At 49.8% G+C, this 16,821-nt stretch overlaps 2 protein-coding genes across 2 annotated transcripts in view; one reads left to right on the top strand and one right to left on the bottom strand.

Annotated features, from left to right (window-relative positions):
* Window positions 1–16,821, bottom strand: part of Pex23 (peroxin 23) — a 68,216-nt gene that overhangs the window by 4,722 nt on the left and 46,673 nt on the right. Inside the window, exons 18-21 of the mRNA XM_070523966.1 lie at window positions 10,777–10,913; window positions 7,284–7,464; window positions 5,676–5,811; window positions 3,815–4,017 (exon numbers count right to left, since the gene is read on the bottom strand). Of these exons, the coding sequence (XP_070380067.1) occupies window positions 3,815–4,017; window positions 5,676–5,811; window positions 7,284–7,464; window positions 10,777–10,913 (657 nt within the window). The remainder of the gene's footprint in view (window positions 1–3,814; window positions 4,018–5,675; window positions 5,812–7,283; window positions 7,465–10,776; window positions 10,914–16,821) is intronic.
* LOC139048964 (neprilysin-1-like) lies at window positions 12,086–15,969 on the top strand. The gene has a single exon (XM_070523967.1). The coding sequence runs from the start codon at window positions 12,826–12,828 to the stop codon at window positions 15,196–15,198; it is 2,373 nt and encodes a 790-aa protein (XP_070380068.1). The 5' UTR covers window positions 12,086–12,825; the 3' UTR covers window positions 15,199–15,969.

Genomic DNA, 16,821 nt, shown 5'->3' with positions numbered 1-16,821 from the left:
CAGGGAAATACGTGCACACTAGGATGAGGGGGGAGGGGGGGGGGAGTCAGTGCGAATTTCCCCTCCTACTACAGCTTCGGCGGCCGAGCACGGCCACGTGCGTGTTATCTTGGAGGCAATATGGGCTGGGCTCGAAGGGTAGCGACTGGCTATAGCTGATGGCTTCGTGTGTGCCGAGTCGTTGCATGCTTAGCTTGTGCTGAAGCGAAAAAGAGGCACAAAGGCGCCCTTGCATGCCTAGTTTGTGCTGAAGCGAAAAGGAGGCACAAAGGCACCCTTGCATGCCTCGTTTGCATTGAAGTGAGGGGCAGCACAAGGCCAATTCCCTCGCCACTGCCGCCACTCTTCATCACAGCAGCGTTTCGACACCGCGTGTCCGCAATCATCGAGTGAGACACGTTTGTGTTTCCCTGTGCGCGCGTGGCAACGTGCTTGTTAATTTATTTAGTAAGCGAATGCTAACAGCAGTTTAGGCAGCTGATAAAATGACTGCCCTTACATCGTACAGCTGTCTAATAATTTGCTTATTGCAATCAATGCTTTGCCTGTCAAGCGAAACAGTGACTTCTTTTTTTACAGTGCGAGTTTCCTTTTCTTCTACAGCTTCGGTGGCCGGGCACGGCCTTGTGCGTATTGTGTTGGAGGCAATCTGTACTGGGTTCGAAGGCTAACGTGAACATTGAAGCAGCGTTGTGTTTCTCCAATTGTGTAGAGCAATGGGTTTGCTGCCTGTGGCCACACCAGCGAAGCACCTTGCATCATATTTATGTATTTTGCATCAAGCTGGTGACTACCTTCTGATGACATGGTCATGACCTCAGGTCTAATCCAAGTAAACTTGGTCATACCTGGGCCCCTCTTCACAAACCTGGGCAGCAGATTTCAGCTATGACTACTGTCCTTGTGTCCTCGCGCCATTTGCAGCGAGAGAAAATTGCATAACAGCAATCGCTGCATAATACTACTTTGCGTTGATACAGAACTTCACATCTGGAGCTTTTATCTATTCTCAGCACGGGAACAGAGAAATGGTGTAAATAGTTCTCTTGACAACCACTGTGGCAGTTTTGATGAGAGGTTTCATTTAAAAAGAAAAGTTAAAATCTAGTGACTGTAGCAAGTGCATTTTCAATTTATGGTATAAATGTTTTGGAAAAATTATTGAAAATAAGAAAATCTAGAAACACAATTAAATAGTTTACAATCGTGTAAGTCAGCAATAAATAATGACATCACACTTTTATAATCTACACTTAATGATACAACAAAAACGGCAAACACTAATGGGTTATAGATTGCTCTAAACTATAACACTAATTAGTGACTAGTACTTTTGCAACACCCTCCTTAACATCTTAACAATCTCACATAAGCTGTAAATTTATATGTCACACTTGTTTGCTTGAGATTCTCTAACAAATGAAGCTAACAAAACATGCTTTATGTGGACTATAATATAATCTCGAGTGAGGGCTGCCGGCTGTCTATGTACTGCACCCCCAACTTGGCAGCCCTAAATTTGTAGTTAAATCCAACCAAGGAGCGATATGCATTTGGTGCTCCGATGCCATGCATGCTCGCTAGATGGTGAGAGCTGCACTTTGACCTCTGATGTCCAGGGCACGGCCATGACTGGCTCCTCTGCATTCCTCCACGGCAGCACAAAAGTTGCAGGCACCACTTCATTTCTTTGTGCTGTGTTTTCACAACCAGCTCAGCCAGCTCCTTTGGCTCGTCTGTCAGATGCTGTGAGTCCGCAATGGTGAGGGAGCATTTGAAGGCGAATGACATTGCATCTAAGCTAAAGGTTGTTGTGTAAGCCAAGGAGCATGGCAAGCAAGCAGCCAGCCGCAACTTCTTCGCTGACGACAAGGGCAGATGGTAATGGCTGAAGCAGAAAGGGGGAACTCACCACAATCGAGGAAGGCGTTTCATGGGAAAGGGTGTAAATTCCTAGAACTTGCAGCTCGAAAAATTAGACCAAATGGCCTAGTCCTATGTAAGGGCAGCACCTCATTAAAATCCACCCCAAAAAGTGCGGTCCTTTCACAAGCAAACATGGTACCTATTGCAAATACTATTACAACTACAACTTGTGGACGTAAGGTCAAATTGTAAGGTTACATCAAATCACATATTATTGGTATACCTTTGTGCTTCTAGTATCCGTAACAGACACGGAGCAGCGCTGCTCCATGTCTATTATGAATCCAAACCAACTAGCCTGGCAATGCGCCCCAGCTTCGTGACTGCAAGAACTGCGCTGTGGCCGCTGGTCACTGAGAGCTGGTAGATTCAAGTCTGTGTCGCCTTCTATGTAATAAATATCTTGCACTTTGGGACATAAAAGTATGAGACTAAATGTTGCATCGAATTACATGACTCATACCTGTATACAGTGAACTCTCACTTGAGTGAACTTCAAGGGACCGAAGGAAATCGTTCACTTAACTGAAAGTTCACTAAACTGAATAGTCACTAGACCAACATAAGGCATGGCATACAGAGTCAAAAGTTTGAAGTTCAATTCATGGAGGAAAAGACATGGCATCCATAGTGTTAGAAATGTGTGAAATGGAATTTGTACATATCAATAAGTACAAGGTTCATAACAGTTATAATGCTGCCTTTATCACTTAGAAAAAGAAATCTGTAACCTTCTCCTGCACTTGTACATTTAAAGCACAGGAAGTAGCAAAACCGTCCAAAGAGTCAATGTTTTTGTACACTTCTTCTGGCACAGCTTGCTGTTGAGACACAAAGTCTCTCAACTTTCCAATGTACCCTACAACCTCAGCTAGAGTTATAGGGCTTGAAACTGGCTCGGCAGCTGCCTCTTCTTCATCTTCTTCGCCTCTTCTTCAAAAAAAGGAGACGATGACCATACACATAGAAACACACATCACGTGGTTTATGGTGTGACAGATCACCTCTTTGCTCTGGCGGCGTTGTAAGTGCCAGCAATGTTACTTTGTTCATGGCCTCCCAGATTACATGTTCGCTCGTCTTGTGCGGATGATCTCGGAGGCCATGCCTCGTTGTCGTTGGTTTTCCACGCCGCCGCTTTGCCCCAGGGGCGCTGTAGCGCCAGCGACGTTACATTGCTGCTGGAGTGGCGGTTTTATAAGGGCGGGCATCGGTTCTGATCGTAAAAATAAGCCTTGGTCCTCTGAGCGAGTTCGTGAAACTGAAATATTGGCTGTTCCGAAATTCATTTAAGTGAAACATTTTTGCATAGAATCTATAAGAAAACTGCCGGGGATATTTCAAAAGCTCGTTATTCTGAAATATTCGATAAACCGTCGTTCATACAACTGAGAGTTTACTGTACTTCTTTCATATTTGATGCACTAATTTTTGGCCACGAATACAAGTAATGAGAAGTCTCTCCAGTCTTTGTAGTGTTCACTGCTGTGTATGAAACGGAATAATAGCTTGGTGTCTAGGGGGACGGGAAGGAGGCTTTTCCACAGCACTGCTGCTAACCTATGAAGCCAGTTTTCCCTGAATTTCCCTAGTTCTTTTTATGACACAGTCGATCACTTAGCCAACATACTTTTTGTAGAAGTAAACTTTTGTTATGCAGCCAGACTGCGAAAGTGTAGTTTAAATTTATTGCCAAGCTAATTTCTATAAATATAACTCTGCACTCAAGCTTAAATGATGTTGTAATGCAAGTTTTTGCAGCACAAGAGTTTTTCTTTCCTTTACAAGTTTTACCTAGATATAAAAAGATTTTCCTGAACGAGGCCTAAAGTCCCCAGATCTAAGCAAATTTCCCTGGGATTGGCAGCACTGCTTCACAGCCACGTACCTGGTCATCCGGGCCCACAGAGACAGAGTGAACATTCTCTGACATCAAGGTCCAGACAGTGCCTTCCGGGAAAATGTCCATGACTTCGGCCCGACGCCACAGCTTGCCCGAAGCATCGATGGCACATACAGTAGCATACCCAGCCGAAACCTTTGTCAGTACTGTGTTACTAGATGGCGGCTCGATGTGGAACCAGGCAGTGCCTGCAAGATAAGGGTTCGAAACAAAATATCCAGATTGTTGTTTCTTCCTACAAATAATCGCTTGCTGATAGTACTACAGGAGCAGGGCACGTCTTGTGTGAATAAATGCAGTAACAGGTGACGGCTGCCATTCATTCAACAGATGATGAAAACGTGCACATAGAAGGTTATAAAGAAAACACTGCAGTATTCAAATTAACACCACTTCAAACTTTCTTCTACATTATGGAGCATGAAGCAGCCAATATAATGCTAATGCAGGTATCCATTAATGAAAGATGAAACTGCAGGCCTTCATGCCATATTACCCGCCGTGGTTGCTCAGTGGCTATGGTGTTGGGCTGCTGAGCACGAGGTCGCGGGATCGAGTCCCGGCCATGGCGGCCGCATTTCGATGGGGGCAAAATGCGAAAACACCCATGTACTTAGATTTAGGTGCACGTTAAAGAACCCCAGGTGGTCGAAATTTCCAGGGTCCTCCACTACGGCGTGCCTTATATTCAGAAAGTGGTTTTGGCATGTAAAACCCCATAATAAAATAAAATTCATTCCATATTTTTGGCTAAAAGCACATGAATGTTAGTGAGGCCTTCCCATTAGAAATGTATAACACTATATATTGTGTTTTTGAGAACAATATATCAGGCTGTAAAAGCAAAACAAAAACAACAGTGCTGTTTTTAAGACCACATGATCAATCCCGCAAAATGGACCAGTGTAGAACACCGACTAGCCATACATGTGCGTGCACTCAAGTGCACATAACCTGTCGGGATGTGCAAGCCACAGAAAAGCCGTATTTCTTCGTTGCCTGGCCACGCAGCCTCATTAGTAGTCAACCTGATGAAGCGACTAATATGACCCATTAGGCAGACAAATTAATTACGAGTTAACCTTCAATACCTCAAACCAAACTTGATCACATACAAACAGTTGAATACTATTGAATGGTAACACTGCCTGTCCACTTTAGGAGAGACATCGCAGTATCCAATTGCTGATTATAAGCTTAAATTTCAAGTGAAATTCTGGCAGTCCACCATTTATGAGTAGATATCTGCATTAGGCATTATATAGGCCAAGTTTTTAACTAAAGGTGAAAGAGATGCTGAGGTTATATTAAAAAGGTGATAATGTGCTTCCCTTAAAAACTAACAACACTGTACCACTCTGGCAACATTTCAGCACCTCCACCAATTCCAAGCTTTGCAGACAAGCCATGACAAAACTCTAGATTGTTAGACTTTAGGCTTTCAAGAAGTTTCAATCAGCATGCATACACTGTAGTTTAGAGCCTTTGAAGTGTAGCTGCCTTCTGGGATGGCATAACTTGCATTTAGATACCGCAGTCTACAGTCTACAGTTGTGTAGTTTACAGACAACTGTGATATCCCACTAGGTGCCCAACCTCTGAAAATTGGCACTGCAATTATATTTTTTTATAGAACAACACAGACAGCAGCTTGCTGTTTCAAAAATTCAAAGTTTACAAATTTCTACTGTATTCATGTGAAAAACATGAGCTGCACTTAATCAACAAGTAAACTACAAGCTTGACCAGAGAGCATTTTCCTTTCACTGAAAACGAGAGTGACCTTGCTCAAGAAAACGTATGCAAGCACAACTTATTATCGAAGCTGCAAGTGGTTGCAACTCACCTGTGGGTCGCTCATCTGATATGCCATTGCGCGCGTAGGCCCAGCCATCCTGGCCAATCGCCCACACGCGGTGCCGGGCTCCAACGCTGATGGACTCAAACTGCTGCTCCGTCGCCACGTGCATCCATGCCTTGCCCTAGCCAGCAACAAAGGCGAGCAACGGAATGCATGATCATCATCATCAAAGATGTGGGTGCAGCCTAAAATCAAAGCTGGGCGGTCCGAAAAAAAGAAGCACCGTTATGTGGCAAAACTCCAATTTTCCCACAAAAATGCATTTGAAATGCAGAAATGGTTTCACTAGGTAAGAGCTAAACCAACTTTAAAACTATATAAGAGAGAAAACCCAATCCTACTGACTGTTGAAATCAAAATGTTGATATAGGCGGAAGCTTTATACCTTAGGGGGTCGTATCTAAATATGTATAAGAAACGCAATTCTTCTCGACGTTGACTGCACCGCATTTGATGAGCACAGTTGCATTTAAAAGAATAAGTTTACATCTAGTGATGGTAAGGAGCAGACTTTTATTGCGATAGCAATTATATGGTCACTTCAAGCGCATTTTCACCGTTGGCATCGGCATACGTGTCGCCGTCAGTGTGAGGTTCCCTATAAAGCCTAAGGGCAATAACACTGTCGCCGTGCGCCCTATGCTATATGTGCGAGCGAAGGCGTGCGAGGGAGCCGACAAACGCGGCTCAATCTCGCCCATGTGAAGGAGACGAGAGAGCGCGCAAGAAGTACGCAGTCTCCTGTCGTGCACACGGCACCAAAGTTACAAGGTTGCGAGGAACCGGGGGAGGGTAGAGAGGGGTGGGGGGCAGCGTTCTACTCTGGCTGCAACTGGGCATGCGACGGCTCCGTGCAGTTGTATCTTAAGAGCGATATGCATTGGAGGTAGAGTCCATAGGTGAGTCTGGGGCTCGTAGCTTTGTGCAAGCTGTGCGTTCCTGGTGCTCATTTCTTTATTTAGGCCATCAATCACTTTACAAAATTTGCTGAAGACTGCAAAATTAAAGAACAAAAACACAACAAGCATCATGTTTTTAGCTCTGCAACTCACAATTATGACATCATCATCACAGTTATGTGGATTGTACCTATTGTGAAATTTAAAGATGGACAAAAGTGATGCACACCACTACTTTGGATGGCAGTAAGTCACTCTGAATTGTGCAAACTGATATTCAGTAGACCTTACGCAAAGCTTTAATAAACACTGCAACAAGTTCACGTAAGCATGACATGCAACCGATTTGTCGGGTTTACAAAATTGCAGATTTGTAAACTTTGCTTCAACATACTTGAAATTTACTAACTTAGGGCAATATTTGTGAAAACTGAGGCCCCAAGGCAAAATTCTGGCTCCTACTATCAGCAAAATTCAGCTTTCTATAATGCAGCGAATTCACTTCAGATCACTTGAGCGGCTGTCCAAAATCATTTCTGAATTTCTCATGCATAGAAAAATCCGAGTTGACCCCGAGCTAAAAGCCTACTCTCAAAGCCTACTGTTCTCGTTCCCCTACTTCGTATTAAAGGTCATGTACAGCAGGAGCTATAAAAAAAAGAAAGGAAAACAAGAAACGCATGAAGAATCCCACCTGTGGGCAGTCGAGTGTCACACCCCTTCTGTAGACGGCCTCCCCGGTGGAAGACACCGCCCACAGGGCGACGCCTCCTTCACCGACGTGATCCGGCCTAGCATCGAGCGACAGTGACACGTCTCGAAGGGGCATCGGCTCCACCTCGACCCAGGGCCCAGTTGTGTTCAGCCGGCAAAGCCTGCTCCCAGACATGATGAAGGCAATGGCGAAATAAATTATATACAGTTGTATTTTTTCAATTCTTTTCACTTTCTTGTTGGATTTAGGTACAAAGGCACATCCTGTGGTGTTCTGCTGCTGACCATGAGATCATAAGTTCAATTACTGGCCACAGGTGACACATTTTGACTGGGGCAAAATTCAAGAACGCTCATGTACTAAAGTGCACGTTAAAGAACTCCCCAGGTGGTCAAAACTAATTTAGAACACACCACTAGGGTGTCCCCCCATAACCTGCTAAGATTAATGGCATAGTGTGACCTAAAGAAATACCGGACAAGACAGACAACCACCAGCGCTTGCGCTCGTCTTTGTCTCATCATCCAGTGTTCCTTCAGTTCACACTACCATTCTACACAGTAAACATGTATCAATTAGACCAATACGCTACCTATGCACTGTGCACTTTTGGAATGTTAAGACCCCAACTTATTTAAGTGCATGCGGCTGTGCTGGAGCGGGCAATCTCCCTCTTGAATCTTTTTGTTCTTTCGCAAAAGAGTCAAATAAATGGGGGACGGAGTTAATTGGTTCATCGACTGAGTGATTGATTAAGTGGCTGGTAGATTGGTCTATGGTCAAGGCAATTGCTCAACCGCTTAGAATGCCCAGAAACAAAATGGTGGGTTTTGAAAGACGTTTTCGCCAGGGGCTCCACACGAACTTCGACCACTCGTGGGTTCCCAGTGGCCTGCTAAACCTAAGTAGATCAGAATCTTTTAAGATTAACTTGTGGGGCTTACCATCCCCAAATGGCACATTGGGTTAATGAGGGACGTCACAGTGAAGGGCTCCAGAATAATCTCGGCCACCTGGGGTTTGTTATAGTGTACACACAAAGCATGGTATGCTCAGAATTTTTGTATTCCTCCCACACTGGAATGCAACCATGCCACTGCCGAGAATCTAAGCCTACCACCTCATCTTCTGCAACAAAATGCAGCCATGGTGGGTGGAGAAGAATCCCCTGAATGGCTCCGTCATGCAACAGTGTAATAATGATAAACAAATGAATAACAAGAACCGCGCCGATATCAAAGATACTTACAAACCGCGTGACTGCTATCGCGCAAGTACGAACGCGAGCGACATCGCTACTTCTACAGCTCAATTACGAACTGCCGCGCCGATTCGAACGCTCGCGCGCAAGTACGAACCGCCGCAGAGGTTCGAGTGAACGCGCGCTAGTACTAAGGCGCGCTACTACGAACGCGAGCGACAGCGCAACTTCGGCAGCTGAAGTACGAACCGCCATGCAGATTCAAATACTCGCGCGCAAGTACGAACGCGAGCGACCAAGCAACTTCTGCAGCTCAAGTACAACACCTCCCCCCCCCCCTCGCGCCGATTCGAACGCTCGCGCGCAAGTACGAACCGCCGCAGAGGTTCGAGTGAACGCGCGCTACTACGAACGCGAGCGACAGCGCAACTTCGGCAGCTGAAGTACGAACCGCCATGCAGATTCAAATACTCGCGCGCAAGTACGAACGCGAGCGACCAAGCAACTTCTGCAGCTCAAGTACAACACCTCCCCCCCCCCCTCGCGCCGATTCAAACGCTCGCGCGCAAGTACGAACCGCCGCAGAGGTTCGAGTGAACGCGCGCTAGTACTAAGGCGCGCTACTACGAACGCGAGCGACAGCGCAACTTCGGCAGCTGAAGTACGAACCGCCATGCAGATTCAAATACTCGCGCGCAAGTACGAACGCGAGCGACCAAGCAACTTCTGCAGCTCAAGTACAACACCCCCCCCCCCCCTCGCGCCGATTCGGACGCTCGCGCGCAAGTACGAACCGCCGCAGAGGTTCGAGTGAACGCGCGCTAGTACTAAGGCGCGCTACTACGAACGCGAGCGACAGCGCAACTTCGGCAGCTGAAGTACGAACCGCCATGCAGATTCAAATACTCGCGCGCAAGTACGAACGCGAGCGACCAAGCAACTTCTGCAGCTCAAGTACAACACCTCCCCCCCCTCGCGCCGATTCGGACGCTCGCGCGCAAGTACGAACCGCCGCAGAGGTTCGAGTGAACGCACGCAAGTACGAACGCGAGCGACAGCGCAACTTCGGCAGCTGAAGTACGAACCGCCGTGCAGTTTCGAACGCTCGCGCACAAGTACGAACGCGAGCGACCGAGCAACTTCGAAGTACAAACCCCCGCGCCGATTCGAACGCTCGCGCGCAAGTACGAACCTCCGCGCCAATTCGAAAAAACGCGTGCAATTATTACGAACGCGAGCGACATCGCAACTTCGGCAGCTCAAGTACGAACTGCCGCGCAGATTTGAACGCTCGCGCGCAAGTACGAACCCCCGCGCCAATTCGAAAAAACGCGTGCAATTATTACGAACGCGAGCGACATCGCAACTTCGGCAGCTCAAGTACGAACTGCCGCGCAGATTTGAACGCTCGCGCGCAAGTACGAACCCCCGCGCCAATTCGAAAAAACGCGTGCAATTATTACGAACGCGAGCGACATCGCAACTTCGGCAGCTCAAGTACGAACTGCCGCGCAGATTTGAACGCTCGCGCGCAAGTACGAACCCCCGCGCCAATTCGAAAAAACGCGTGCAATTATTACGAACGCGAGCGACATCGCAACTTCGGCAGCTCAAGTACGAACTGCCGCGCAGATTCGAACGCTCGCGCGCAAGTACGATCGCCAAAGACAGCGCAACTTCGGCAGCCGAAGTACAAAACCCCGCGCCGATTCGAACGAACGCGAGCGACATCGCAACTTCGGCAGCTCAAGTACGAACCGCGGCACAGATTCGATTGCTCGAGCGCAATTACGAACGTCAGCGACCACGCAATTTCGGCAGCTCAAGTACGAACTGCCGCGACGATTCGAACGAACGCGAGCAAGTATGAACGCGAGTGACATCGCAACTTCGGCAGCTCGAGTACGAACCAACGCACAGATTCGAATGCTCGAGCGCAAGTATGAAGGCAAGCGACCGCGCAGCTCCGGCAGCTCAACCACCGCGCCGATTCCAATGCTCGAAATGCTGCCGCCGTGGCCGGAATTCGATCGCTCGACCTCGTTCTTTGTAGTCCAACACTACAGCCACTAAGAAACCACGGCGGGTACCGACAGATTCCTGCCATAGTTCATTCTTAAACATGAAGTCGCCTATGGTGCTTTTTTTTTTCGTGAAAAGACGTGTAAGACGTGTATGTAGCACGCCTTGTGTGTAAGTGCCAACGACCCGCGGTAATCGTCAAGGCGTCTATAAAGATGTGAGGGGCACGGTGATGCTCGGCTCCCACACCTGAACCACCGTCTTCGGCGCACGTAGTCGGTGATGCCCTTGGCGCCGTGGTACGAGAAGGGGAAGTCGGCCGCGTACTGCCACCCGTCCTTGTCCACGCCGCCCGGGGTGTGGTAGTCCACCTGCCAGTCGCTCACCTGCAACACAAAGATGGATATTTATCACCATCTGCATCTCACCGAGAACATAACACAGGCCGATGTATATGTACAGCGTGATGCATTAATGGCAGGGTGTGAGACCGGGCTAGTTGGTACTCCATGCTGAAGTGACCAGCGCAAGAGTGGACACGGGCGCGTGTCCTTGTCGCCTTTTTAGTGTCCCGTGCCCACTCTTGCGCTACAGTCACTTCATCATTAATGACACACTGTTATTTTGATGCAAAAGCGTCACAGGGCGCATTGACCGAAAAAGCCGGCGGCGTCTGCAACAGCGAAACGGCACCAGTCTAAGACTTGCTTATCTTGTATACTTCTTTCCAGAAATGTCTTGTACCTTAAAATTCAGCCATGAAAATTTCTTGTCGTTAAGATCTTGATATCGAGTATGCTCTAGTTCACTTATTAAAACCACGGCTTAGTTCTTTCTTTCCTCCACTGCATTTATGTATTACAGCACCAGGCTGAGTGTTCTGCAATATTTTTATAGTTTTTTTACTGCATTTACGTATTACAGAGTGACACGCTAGTGTTGTGCAATATCGTGGTCTGGGTGGGGATTGGCGCATTCTCAGGCGTTCATGCAGTTGCCTTTTCGCCACCCCTTTCCGCTGTACCACTGGATATGTATGTTTGAACTGTTGATGAAATAAACCATTCAAACCATTAAAAAAAAACTAATTAAGCTCCCTACGCAGATTTCCTCTGGCCTTGGTGGCGCTGAGCGTGCGCTCGCTGCAGTTACATGCACGTAAGAGACGAAGAAGAAGATATCACGAGATGTCGCGTGATATCTTTTATCGTCACAGGGCTGGTCTGGTGCCCTCCCCTCTGTGCCCAGTCTGTGGAGAAGATGAAACAATCGATCATTTTTTCATATTCTGCCGCCGTTTCACTTCTTTAAGAAAAAATCTAGAATCAAGATTTACACAGCTTGGTTTGAGCTTTTCAATTATAGATATCCTTTCTCTAGGAGCCTCCTCTCCTGGACAGTGCCACAGGGATATTTGCTCAACCGCGGAGGATTTTATAATTGCTACGAAGAGGTTGTCTTGAATTCTTAAACATTTTATTTTTGTTCATTTCCTCCGGTTAGCTTTAGCATTTTCAGTTTTTTAATAAAGATAGCCTAATTTCATCCAAATCTTGGCCAATCCCCCACAGTGGGTGTGCGCCATCGCTCAAGGAATACCATACCATACCATACCATGTCGCGTTCGATTCGAGCTGTCGGTCCGGTTTTACTCTGATTCCTACAGAGAAAAGTCTAATCATAACCGAGAGCCGGGTTCTCGAGTTCTGCTCCTCGACCTCCGAACGTCGCTACTCAACGCGGGCCAACCCTCAGTCCGACACGCAGCACGATGGTCGGCGCAACGGGTGATCGCTAGGCCTAAAGCTCGAACGGACTCTTGACGGTCGTGCCTGACGCACCTGGGTATACCCGCATCCTTTTTTTTTATTTTTTGGTCTGGGCCACAGCAAATGCACTGCACTTGGCAGGTGTGCCATTATACGGAGGTAAGCAAACTGTGCACTTCATTGTAAAAAAAAAAAAAATCCTCCGAGTAGGACACACGTGTCTAAAGCGAAATCGGATTCCATCAAGAGTGTCAGCTGCCCAGCAAGCAGGTCAGGACAAGAAACGTGTTTAAATTCTTACACCTGCCATGGCTATGAAGTCTCAGTGATGCATATAAGCAACTCTGCGACCAAACATCAAGAGGTGCGACTGATCCAAACGTTACCATAGGGGCGGCGACGTATAGCAAAAAAAAGAAAGAAAAAAGAAAGACGTGGAACCCGACTGACCACACTTAACCGCGCAGAAGGTTCTGCGGTGACTCGATTCCGTGTAGGCCGACACTGAGCTAAACGCAAGGAACGGGTCATGGCCCAGAACGCCGCGCAACAGGAAGAAGGCAGCTCGGCCAGCGAGACCGAGCTTGAGTTCGTCACCGCCGACTTCGCGGAACTCTGCGCGGTCGGCTTCGGGCTCGTCTCCCTCGTAGCCCTGGTGGCCGGGCTCACCTGGTACCTGGTCTTCTACGTTCCGGCCGAGGACGCCAGAGGTCGGCGCGGCGTCAACTACACGCGGCTGCTCGAGGAATCCGTCACTCGGTCCGTGGCGCCGTGCGACAACTTCTACCGGTTCGTTTGCACCGGCTGGATTCGAGACCACAGCAGGGGCCAGCACCGCAGCGTCGCCGACACGGTACAGCGCGAAGCGCTGCTTGACGCCAGAGACGCCTTCGAAGAGGCTGCCAGGAACCGTCGGCGACGAGGATCGACCGGTAGAACCTTATCGCGCGAGGTTTCCTCGGAGGTCGAGAACGCCGACGGGACGCGCCGAGACGTGGAAGGTCGCCTTCTGCGAGACCACCACCGGATGCCACTGACATCGTCTGCGCAGAGGCATCAGGCGACGGCGCCGAGGGGCTCAGCTGTTCTCAAAGCGGCGTCCCTGTTCGACTCGTGCAAGGAAGTGGTGGACAAGAAGAAGTCCGAGACGAAAAAGGTGGCCGAGTTCATGAAAACCTACACCAAGTTTCCCACTGTCGAACCGCAGGACGCGGCCGATGCCGTGGCCGCGACCATCGAGCTGTCGCTCACCTGGCGCATCGACACGCTGTTCATCGTGAATGTCTTCGCCGACCTGGACGAAGGCGGTCGACCCACCGTGGAGATCGCCGAAAACGTCGAGCTATTCCAGTGGTTCCGCTGGCGCAACGTGCTCAAGGACTCGGGAAGGCTGGAGGAGTTCTTCCTCAGCCACCTACAGGCGATTCCGGGCTTCCGGTCATCGCGGGACGAGTACCTCTTGACCGAGATAGCCGACGCCGATTCGCAGGTCATTCCTTCGCTACGGACGGACGAGGCGGTGCCGGACGACCCCACGTACCACAACCTGTCCGAACTGATACCTGGCGTCGCGGGCCAGACGTGGGTCGACGAAATCAACCGGCAGACGGAGCCGTACTTCAAGGTGGAGGCCGATCACAAGCTCAGACTGGACAACGTCCACTACCTGCAGCAAGTCGGCAGAATCCTCAATCACACGGGGAAGCCGCTGCTCGTGCCCATGTTCGTCGGCTGGACGGTGCTTCGCCAGCTGGCTCCGCGCGCCTCCTACAAGGCGGCCACCGTCGTCTACAAGGACACGGCGAGTTATGTCGACGCCTGCTTCAGTAACGTGGCCCACGCGATGCCCCTGGCGGCCAGCTATCCTTACTTGAGCAAGTTACCCACGGCCAGAATGCAGGCGGTCGCCAGGACCATGGTCAACGACGTCAGGCGCGAGCTCGCGGCCACCTTCGCCAACGTGCCCTGGATGGACAACGCTACGCGCGCGGCGGCCGGCGACAAGCTGGCCGCCATGGCCGAGGTCCTAGTCAAGCCGGCGTTCCTGGTCGACGAAGGCGCGCTCGACGCGCACTACGCCAACTTCTCGACTCACGACGACTACCTGACGGCGTCGCTGCAGACGGCCAGGTCCTCGACGAGGCTCGTCATGGCGAAGTTGTCCCTGTACCGAGACGGCGGCGGTCACGGCATTGCCATCGAGGACCTCGCATTCCCGCCTCTGACGGTGAACGCCCTGTACGACAGGGCGCTGAATGCCATGGTCGTTCCGGCCGGCATCATGAGGCCTCCATACCTGGACGACGGCGCGTGGACGGCTTTCAACTACGCGGGCCTCGGCGCGGTGGTGGCCCACGAGCTGATGCACGGCTTCGACGCGCGCGGCAGGGAACGGGACGCCAGCGGGGCGCTCCGGGACTGGTGGTCCGCCGACGTCCGCAAGCGTTACGAGGACAGGGCGGCGTGCCTCCGGCGAGCCTACAACGTCGGCCGGTGGCGAGAGGCGCAGAAACCTTCAGCTTCCGCGTACGAAGACGTCGCCGACTTCGCTTCGCTCCGCGTCGTCCTGGGCGCCTACAGGCGCCGGGCGTTCCTCCAGCAGCGCGGAGTGCGGACGCCGGCGTCCTTCCTGGAGTTCTCGGGCGAGCAGCTCTTCTACCTCAACTACTGCTTCAAGCTGTGCTCCGCGGACGAAGACCACGACCTGCTCGAGGGTCCGCGCACGGATTTCGCGACGGACGAAGACCGCTGCAACGTGCCGCTGCGCCACCTGAAGGAGTTCGCCGACGCCTTCCGGTGCGCCAAGGGGGACCCCATGGACGTCATGGACAAGTGTTCCTTCTGGGACCTGCCCGTGGAGCAGCTGCGCATGCACGAAGATGCGATGGCCGAGTCCCCGTGACAACGCCGCGACAGCGTTATCTGACTTGGGATTGGATTGTAAAACTTTATTTGTCCAACAGATGTAGGGAAGGCTTTAAGTCTTCCCACCTAGACGACGGCCAGTAGTCCTTGGACCCTAGCGGCGATTTCGGCCAGTTGGACGGTCTTCAGTTGAATCTCCGGATCGGAGCTGAGTAATAAGGTCTCCCATTGTTCTAAAGACTGACTTGGGAATTGATAATTTCGAAACTATACGCGAACGGCGACAAAAGTACTATACCATTATTAAAGAAAGATATATGGCAGCGACAGTCACTATACTACATTTTTGTCTGTTTCTTCCACATGTGATTTTCCGGTATATTAGGAGTACAGTGTTGTTGGTTTTTGTTTTTTCTCACAAAACATTTCGAAGACTTTGTTGGCGCCAAACTCTCACGAGACGCTTACATGTGTGCCGCGCCGTACTCGAGTCATCGTGAACGGTACTGCCATCGCCATTACTGCCAAGTACTGACCTCATTCGCGTATAGCAACTGGCAACGTCAAGGTGTGAACATTATAACAACTGTTTCAGTTTTTCGGTTTTATGTTTCTGCGGAGATTCGTTTAAGCTTTATAGCATAGAGTGATTGATTCTTTTCCGTAATTGTTTTCTTTGCGATATGTTTCCTGCACGATGCAATATGGTAACCGAGTTAATTCGACTGTTTTCCCTTTTGATTCCCATTTCAGATTCTCATGAAACTTCTAGTCCAATTTTATAAATTTCCAAGTGATTGTTTCGTCTCGTATGTGTGTACGTCACACAGGTTACATAAGCCGTGCTCCGCACCAAAGTTGCCAAGCCGTCTCTCGTCCGCAACAGCAAATGATGGCCATCGTTCACGTTGTCGCGAAGACACTCGGGAGCTTCTGAAGCGCGGGGACCCTGGGTTGACTTGCTACCAGTAGTGCGTATATAAAAGACACAAGAGCGCCCAACTCGTAAACATTCCTATCGAGGAGTATTAGAAACATCGGGCTCGTATTTGAAGGACGCTAACCTAGCGACGCAATGTGTCCCTATTGGGGAGCTTTAGAAACGGGAGACTCAAATGTTCGACGACGCTATCGGCCATGTTTAAAAAAATTTGGAGGACGCTTAAGCTTCGCCTTCAAGAGTGGAACGCGACAGCGTTCCCGTCGACCCGCCAAGGGGTGTAAGACAATGCGCTACGGCGCAGCGATCACTTACGAGGCGCCCCGCATCGGACACGGTGAGCGTCGAGCAACGCAGTGTTCGGCGCGGCAACGAAATGTGCGCCTGAGAAAACGGAACGAACCAAAGAACTCGGCGTCTCGGAGGAGGAAACGATCTACGCCAGCCCAACGTCGTGATCGGCACGGGCAGAGAGATAGATAGATAGTAATCTAAAGAAAGGAACGGCGCTTGAGTCTGCAACCCGTGTGGGAGAACATTGAGAGGAGGGGGTCTTCTGTGTTTGCCGCAAGATGGCTCTGCGTGTGCGGTAAGCACAGAAGAAATGTTGCGGAAACGTACTGCGCTACTCATGTAAATGCGACTTCTGTAAGTTACATGCTCGTAATTACCGATATACACCGCAGTATAACTTTCTACGGCACGTTTCTAAGGCAACAC

The sequence above is a fragment of the Dermacentor albipictus genome, chromosome 8, assembly GCF_038994185.2.
Source record: "Dermacentor albipictus isolate Rhodes 1998 colony chromosome 8, USDA_Dalb.pri_finalv2, whole genome shotgun sequence".
Classification (NCBI taxonomy): Eukaryota; Metazoa; Arthropoda; class Arachnida; order Ixodida; family Ixodidae; genus Dermacentor; species Dermacentor albipictus.
This window is presented reverse-complemented; position numbering and strand designations above follow the sequence as displayed.

Excerpts from the sequence above, each read along its gene's own strand:
- LOC139048964 (XM_070523967.1), top strand. The coding sequence starts at position 12,826 with ATGGCCCAGAACGCCGCGCAACAGGAAGAAGGCAGCTCGGCCAGCGAG.